The sequence below is a fragment of the Globicephala melas genome, chromosome 6 (assembly GCF_963455315.2).
Source record: "Globicephala melas chromosome 6, mGloMel1.2, whole genome shotgun sequence".
Lineage (NCBI taxonomy): Eukaryota > Metazoa > Chordata > Mammalia > Artiodactyla > Delphinidae > Globicephala > Globicephala melas.
The window spans coordinates 90255938-90264637 of record NC_083319.1 but is presented as its reverse complement, the minus strand read 5'-3'; the positions used below and the strand labels follow the sequence as shown (position 1 = coordinate 90264637).

At 37.5% G+C, this 8700-nt stretch overlaps 1 protein-coding gene across 1 annotated transcript in view; it reads left to right on the top strand.

The window, feature by feature from the left end:
- Positions 1–13: 13 nt before the first annotated feature.
- The window catches only part of CENPP (centromere protein P), a 226367-nt gene continuing 217680 nt past the window's right edge, over positions 14–8700 (top strand). The window contains exon 1 of the mRNA XM_030847234.2: positions 14–413. Within this exon, the coding sequence (XP_030703094.1) occupies positions 307–413 (107 nt within the window). The 5' untranslated portion in view covers positions 14–306. The remainder of the gene's footprint in view (positions 414–8700) is intronic.

The following is an 8700-nucleotide window of genomic DNA, read 5'->3' as shown; positions in this document are numbered from 1 at the left end:
CATATTCGTCCTGGTTGCTCCAAGGCGGCACCAGGTCAGGGTGGGTAGTTATGCCCTCGGGCTTTGGGTTCGAGGGAGTCAACTCTCTTGAAGCGTAGGGACTGCTGGGGGACGAATGTGGAAAAGTAAGCAGGGATGGCAATGAGCCTGGGATGCTTGCGAGCGCGGGTTATAAGCTCGACAATCGCGCGTCATTCCCCTGCCTCCCCCGCCGAGTTCCGGGATGGTTCACGCCAGCAGCGCGCGAGGCTTGAAGAGCAGGACGTGGCGCGCTTCTGTTAGGCAGCTTCCCGTCAGCGCGGCCCTATGGATTCCCAGCTGGTTGAGGCTCGCGCTTTGGAAGCCGAGATCACCGCTCTGAGGCGGGCGTGCGTGGAGCCGCCGGCGCCCGGGGAAGACACCTCCCGAGTTCGGTACGTGGCCTTCCTCAGGCCCAGTGGGAAGGGTGAAGATCTCTACTCCAGGCGCCCCGGACCTCCCCACAGACTTTTCCCGAGCACCAGACGTGGGCGGGAACTCGTTATCTGTCTCTTCCAACAGGGCTGAGAGTGATGAGTACACGCGTGGACCCCGTTGTAAACATATTACCATATATTAACTGATTTAATCACACTCATGGGGAAGGTGTTTTCATTTAAGGTGTTTCATTTCATTTCAAGGTGTTCTCTTCTCATGCTCGTAACTATCAAGGTGAAAGTCTTGCTTATCTCCTTAGCAATCTTGCCTTTAGTGGACAGCAGTATCTAGTTGGAATTTAAAAACTCTGGTTTCATGGTATTTGTTTTTATGAGTCACCTAACTGTGGCAAGTGATACTGATTTTTCGCTTACGGTAGTGATACGAAATTTCCCTTGAGAAATAATTTAGGTAAAAGAATAAGTTGATATAAAGAAGAGTAGGCAATGTAGTCTATAGGAGAATTTGGCAGAAGCTGCGAAGGTGATTGTCATATACTGCAGGAGGGGAAGCATCCCTGTAAAGCAAGTGGGGGAACTCCCTGTTTAAAGGCGAACAGAGCCATATGCACTAATAGAAATAACTGAAGAGTGCCGTCTACCATAGAGGGATGGCATCATGACGTCTTTGTTACTACCAATAGCCATGGTCTGTTAATTACTTACTAAGTGCTAGACTGAGAGATGCAAACGTCTTTATGTGCATCATCTCTTTTTAATACCTACGACAATCCTCTGAGTTAGGTGCTGTTGTTAACACCGTTTTAGAGTTAGGAAACTGAGGCTCAGAGAAATTAAGTTGCTTGCCTGAAGTCTCAGAGAAGGTAAGTGTTAGAGCTGGATTGGAACCCAAAAATCAAACTTCAAAGCCCAGGCACTTTGCTTACTGGAAAAGGAGAGAAGGGATCCATGACAGTTAATTATGTACCTGTTGTCTCAAGCTTGCAAGCTGCTTGAAAAGCAGAAACTTTCTTCATTTTTTAGTCAATTCTAATTTGACATAGATGCAGAGAGAATAAGATTTTCCTGAACTAACTGGACAAGAGTTGGTTGAAATTGGGAAGGAGGAGTTCTAAAGAAAATGTTTGCAGGCATGTTGGAAGGAATCATGAAGGTAGAGGAAGCTGTAACTAGTAAAAGGGAGAGGGAAGTAGGTGAACAGGGAACAAATATGTTCCTCTGCAAGTGAGTGTGTAAATGTATCAGAATGCTTGCTACTCCAGGGCTGCTCCACAGATTGGAAGCTTTAGCATCACTTGGGTTGAACAGAAATACAGATTTCAGCCCAATCCTGACCTACTGAGTCGGAATCTGCTTTTTAACTAGACCGTTGATGATTTTATGCATTTCAGAAAGTTTGAGTAAGCACCATGATGAAAGATGATTTCCTTACTGGCCGCAATAAGGGGGCCAGTAAGGAAATCTGGCCTTACATTTAGGTCTTTAATCCATTTTGAGCTTATTTTTGGCCACAGTAAGGGTCAGGATAGTATGTAGAGTATCCATGTAACCTGAGTCTCCTCAATGATAAAGTTGAGAAAGTCGGAAGAGTCCAAGGTGTTTGGATTTAATATAGTTTTTTTTTTAATTTGTTACTTTTTTTTACATCTTTATTGGAGTATAATTGCTTTACAATGGTGTGTTAGTTTCTGCTTTATAACAAAGTGAATCAGTTATACATATACATATGTTCCCATATCTCTTCCCTCTTGTGTCTCCCTCCCTCCCACCCTCCCTATCCCACCCCTCTAGGTGGTCACAAAGCACCGAGCTGATCTCCCTGTGCTATGCGGCTGCTTCCCACTAGCTATTTTATGTTTGGTAGTATATATATGTCCATGACACTCTCTCACTTTGTCACAGCTTACCCTTCCCCCTCCCCATATCCTCAAGTCCATTGTCTAGTAAGTCTCTGTCTTTATTCCTGTCTTACCACTAGGTTCTTCACGACATTTTTTTTCCTTAGATTCCATATATATGTGTTAGCATACGGTATTTGTCTTTCCCTTTCTGACTTACTTCACTCTGTATGAAAGACTCTAGGTCCATCCACCTCACTACAAATAACTCAATTTTGTTTCTTTTTATGGCTGAGTAATATTCCATTGTATATATGTGCCACATCTTCTTTATCCATTCATCTGATGATGGGCACTTAGGTTGTTTCCATCTCCTGGCTATTGTAAATAGAGCTGCAATGAACATTTTGGTACATGACTGTTTTTGAATTATGGTTTTCTCAGGGTTTATGCCCAGTAGTGGGATTGCTGGGTCATATGGTAGTTCTATTTGTAGTTTTTTAAGGAACCTCCATACTGTTCTCCATAGTGGCTGTACCAATTCACATTCCCACCAGCAGTGCAAGAGTGTTCCCTTTTCTCCACACTCTCTCCAGCATTTATTGTTTCTAGATTTTTTGATGATGGCCATTCTGACCGGTGTGAGATGATATCTCATTGTAGCTTTGATTTGCATTTCTCTAATAATTAATGACGTTGAGCATTCTTTCATGCGTTTGTTGGCAATATGTATATCTTCTTTGGAGAAATGTCTATTTAGCTCTTCTGCCCATTTTTGGATTGGGTTGTTTTTTTGTTATTGAGCTGCATGAGCTGCTTGTAAATTTTGGAGATGAATCCTTTGTCAGTTGCTTCATTTGCAAATATTTTCTCCCATTCTGAAGGTTGTCTTTTGGTCTTGTTTATGGTTTCCTTTGCTGTGCAAAAGTTTTAACTTTCATTAGGTACCATTTGTTTATTTTTGTTTTTATTTCCATTTCTCTAGGATGTGGGTCACAAAGGATCTTGCTGTGATTTAAGTCATAGAGTGTTCTGCCTATGCTTTCCTCTAAGAGTTTGATAGTGTCTGGCCTTACATTTAGGTCCTTAATCCATTTTGAGCTTATTTTTGTGTATGGTGTTAGGGAATGTTCTAATCTCATACTTTTACATGTACCTGTCCAGTTTTCCCAGCACCACTTATTGAACAGATTGTCCTTTCTCCACTGTACATTCCTGCTCCCTTTATCAAAGATAAGGTGACCATATGTGCATGGGTTTATGTCTGGGCTTTCTATCCTGTTCCATTGATCTATCTTTCTGTTTTTGTGCCAGTACCATACTGTCTTGATTACTGTAGCTTTGTAGTATTGTCTGAAGTCAGGGAGCCTGATTCCTCCAGCTTCGTTTTTCGTTCTCAAGATTGCATTGGCTATTTGGGGTCTTTTGTGTTTCCATACAAATTGTGAAATTTTTTGTTCTAGTTGTGTGAAAAATGCCAGTGGTAGTTTGATAGGGATTGCATTGAATCTGTAGATTGCTGTGGGTAGTAGAGTCATTTTCACAATGTTGATTCTTCCAATCCAAGAACATGGTATATCTCTCCATCTATTTGTATCATCTTTAATTTCTTTCATCAGTGTCTTATAATTTTGTGCATACAGGTCTTTTGTCTCCTTAGGTAGGTTTATTCCTAGATATTTTATTCTTTTTGTTGCAATGGTAAATGGGAGTGTTTTCTTGATTTCACTTTCAGATTTTTCATCATTAGTGTATAGGAATGCCAGAGATTTCTGTGCATTAATTTTGTATCCTGCTACTTTACCAAATTCATTGATTAGCTCTAGTAGTTTTCTGGTAGCATCTTTAGGCTTCTCTATGTATAGTATCATGTCATCTGCAAACAGTGACAGCTTTACTTCTTCTTTTCCTATTCGGATTCCTTTTATTTCCTTTTCTTCTCTGATTGCTGTGGCTAAAACTTCCAAAACTATGTTGAATAAGAGTGGTCAGAGTGGGCAACCTTGTCTTGTTCCTGATCTTAGTGGAAATACTTTCAGTTTTTCACCATTGAGGACGATGTTGGCTATGGGTTTGTCATATATGGCCTTTATTATGTTGAGGAAAGTACCCTCTATGCCTACTTTCTGGAGGCTTTTTATTATAAATGGGTGTTGAATTTTGTCAAAAGCTTTCTCTGCATATATTGAGATGAATATATGGTTTTTCTCTTTCAGTTTGTTAATATGGTGTATCACATTGATTGATTTGCGTATATTGAAGAATCCTTGCATTCCTCGAATAAACCCCACTTGATCATGGTGTATGATCCTTTTAATGTGCTGTTGGATTCTGTTTGCTAGTATTCTGTTGAGGATTTTTGCATCTATGTTCATCAGTGATATTGGCCTGTAGTTTTCTTTCTTTCTGACATCCTTGTCTGGTTTTGGTATCAGGGTGATGGTGGCCTCATAGAATGAGTTTGGGAGTGTTCCTCCCTCTGCTATATTTTGGAAGAGTTTGAGAAGGATAGGTGTCAGCTCTTCCCTAAATGTTTGATAGAATTCGCCTGTGAAGCCATCTGGTCCTGGGCTTTTGTTTGTTGGAAGATTTTTAATCACAGTTTCAATTTCAGTGCTTGTGATTGGTCTGTTCATATTTTCTATTTCTTCCTGATTCAGTCTTGGCAGGTTGTGCATTTCTAAAATTTGTCCATTTCTTCCAGGTTGTCCATTTTATTGGCATAGAGTTGCTTGTAGTAATCTCTCATGATCTTTTGTATTTCTGCAGTGTCAGTTGTTACTTCTCCTTTTTCATTTCTAATTCTATTGATTTGAGTCTTCTCCCTTTTGTTCTTGATGAGTCTGGCTAATGGTTTATCAATTTTGTTTATCTTCTCAAGGAACCAGCTTTTAGTTTTATTGATCTTTGCTATTGTTTCTTTCATTTGTTTTTCATTTATTTCTGATCTGATCTTTATAATTTCTTTCCTTCTGCTAACTTTGGGTTTTTTTTGTTCTTCTTTTTCTAATTGCTTTAGGTGTAAGTTTAGGTTGTTTATTTGAGATTTTTCTTGTTTCTTGAGGTAGGATTGTATTTCTGTAAACTTCCCTCTTAGAACTGCTTTTGCTGCATCCCATAAGTTTTGGGTCGTTGTGTTTTCATTGTCATTTGTTCTAGGTATTTTTTGATTTCCTCTTTTATTTCTTCAGTGATCTCTTGGTTATTTAGTAGTGTATTGTTTAGCCTCCATGTGTTTGTATTTTTTACAGTTTTTTCCTGTAATTGATGTCTAGTTTCATAGCATTGTGGTCGGAAAAGATACTTGTTATGATTTCAGTTTTCTTTAATTTACCAAGGCTTGATGTGTGATCCAAGATATGGTCTATCCTGGAGAATGTTCCATGAGCACTTGAGAAGAAATTGTATTCTGTTGTTTTTGAACGGAATGTCCTATAAATATCAGTGAAGTCCCTCTTGTTTAGTGTGTCATTTAAAGCTTTGTTTCCTTTTTTATTTTCACTTTGGGTGACCTGTCCGTTGGTGAAAGTGGGGTGTTTAAGTCCTCTACTATTATTGTGTTACTGTCAATTTCCCTGGTAGTTCCATTTTTCACTTTCTGAGGACCCTCCATACTGTTTTCAGTAGTGGCTGCATAAATTTAAATTGCCACCAACAGTGCACAAGTATTCTTATTTCTCCACATCCTCACCAACACCTGTTGTTTCTTGCATTTTTGATAATAACCGTTCTAAGAAGTGTGAGGTTATGTCTTTTTATTGTTTTGATTTGTATTTCCCTGATGATTAGTGATGCTGAGCACCTTTTCATATACCTCATGGCCTTCTGTATGTCTTCTTTGGAAAAATGTCTGTTGAAATCCTTTGCTCATTTTAGATTGTATGTGGATTTTTGCTATTCAGTTGTATGAGTTCCTTATACATTTTGGATATTGACTCCTTAGGGGATAAATAAGTTGCATATATTTTCTTACATTCCATAGGTTTCCTTTTCACTTTGTTGATGGTTTCCTTTGCTGTCTAGAAGCTTTTTAATTTGATGTACTTCTACTTGTTGTTTATTTTTGCTTTTCTGGCCTAACATTTCGTGGCAAATCCAAAAAATTATTGACAGGACCAATGTCAAGGAGCTCACTGCTTATGTTTTCTTCTAGGATTTTTATAGTTTCAGGTCTTTAATCCATTTTAAGTTAACTTTTGTGTATGGTGTAAGATAGTGGTTCCTTCTTCCTTTTTCTTCTGGCTGTACAGTTTTCCCAACCCATTTATTGAAGAAACTGTCCTTTCCCCATTGTGTATTCTTGGCTTCTTTGTCATAAATTAATTGACCATATATGAATGGGTTTATTTCTGGGCTTTTTTTTCTCTTCTGTTGATCTATGTGTCTGTTTTATGCCAATACTATATTGCTTTCGTTACTATAGCTTTGTAATCTAGTTTGAAATCAAGACTTTTGATGCCTCCAGGATTGTTCTTTCTCAAGAATTCTTTAGCTATTCCAGATCTTTTGTGGTTCCATACAAACAGTAGGATTTTTTCCTATTTCTGTGAAAAATGCTATTGGAATTTTGTTAGAAATTGTATTGAATCTGGTGATTGCATTGGGTAGTATGGACATTTAAACAATATTCTTCTTATCCATGAGTATGGAATATCTTTTCAAATATTAGTATTTTGTCAGTTTCTTTTTTCAGTGTCTTATTATAATTTTCAGTGTATAGGTCTTTTACCTCCTTTGTTAAATTTATTCCTAGGTATTTAATTCTTTTTGATGCAGTTATATATGGGATTGGTTTCTTATTTTCTTTTTCTGATAGTTTGTTATTAGTGTATAGAAACACAACAGATTTTTGTATTGGTTTTGTATCCTGCAACTTTACTAGTTTGTTTCCTAGTTTTAACAGTTTTACGGTAGAGTCTTTGGGGTTTTCTCTAAATAATATCATGTCATCTGCAAATACTTAGTGTTACTTCTTCCTTTCTGATTTGAGTGCCTTTTATTTCTTTTTCTTGTCTACCTGTTCTGGCTAGGACTGCCATTACTATGTTGAATAAGTGTGGTGAAAGTGAGCATCCTTTGTCTTGTTCCTGAACTCAGAGGAAAAACTTTATGCTTTTCACTGTTCAGTATGTTAGCTGTGGACTTGTCATGTGGCCTTTATTATTTTGAGGTAAATTTCCTCTATACCCACTTTGTTAAGAATTTTGATCATAAATGGATGTTGAATTTTGTCAGACATTTTTCTGCATCTATTGAGATGATCACATGGTTTTTATCCTTCATTCTGTTAATGGGGTGTATCAGACTGATTTGCAGATTTGAGCCATTCTTGCATTCCTGGACTAAATCCCAGTTGTTCCTGGTGTATGTTGCTTAACGTATTGCTGAATTAGCTTTGTTAATGGTTTGTTGAGGACTTATGTTTATGTTCATCAGGGATATTGGCCTTATAATTTTCTTTTCTTGTAGTGTTCATGTCTGAGTTTGGTATCAGGGTAAAGGCCTCATAAAATGATTTTGTAAGTTTTCCCTCTCTTCTGTTTTTTGGAAGAGTTTGAGAAGGATTGGTTTGCTTCTTTAAATATTTGGTAGAATTCACTAGTGAAGCCATCTGGTCCTGGACTTTTATTTGTAGGTAGGATTTTAAACACTAATTCAATTTCCTTATTATTAATTGTCTGCTCAGTTTTTCTGTTTCTTCATGATTCAGTCTTGTTCTATGTTTCTAGAAGTTTTTCTGTTTTATCTGGATTGTCCAGTTTGTTGGCATATAATTTTTCATACTTTGTTATGACGTGAGTGGTTTCGTTTGTGTTTCTGTGGTGTCAGTTGTAATGTCTCTTCTTTCATTTTGATTTTATTTGTGTCTTCTCTCTCTCTCTCTCTCTTTTTGATTATTCTAGCTAAAGTTTTGTCTTTTTTTTTACTTTTTGACTAACCAGCTCTTGGTTTCCTTGATCTTTTCTATCACCTTTTTAGGCTGTATTTCATTCTTTTCCTTCTCTGATCTTTGATATTTCCCTCTACTAACTTTGGGCTTCATTTGTTTTTTATTTGAGATGTTTTGTTACTGCTTTTTATTGCTATGAACTTCCCTCTGAGAATGACTTTTGCTACAGCCCACAGTTTGGTGTGTTTTATTTCTGTTTTCATTTGTCTCATGGTACTTTTTTACTTCTCTTTTGATTTTTCTTTTGACTCATTCAGTCATTCGGTAGGATGTTGTTTAATCTCCATATATTTGTGAATTTTCTAGTTTTCTTGTAATTTATTTCTAGTATAATATCATTGTGGTTGGAAAAGATGCTTGATATAATTTCAGTCTTCTTAAATTTATTAAGACTCGTTTCGTGGCTTGACATATGGCTTATCCTGGAGAATGTTCCTTGTGTGCTTGGGAAGAATGTGTAGTCTTTCTTTTGAGTGGAATATTCTGTATATGTCTG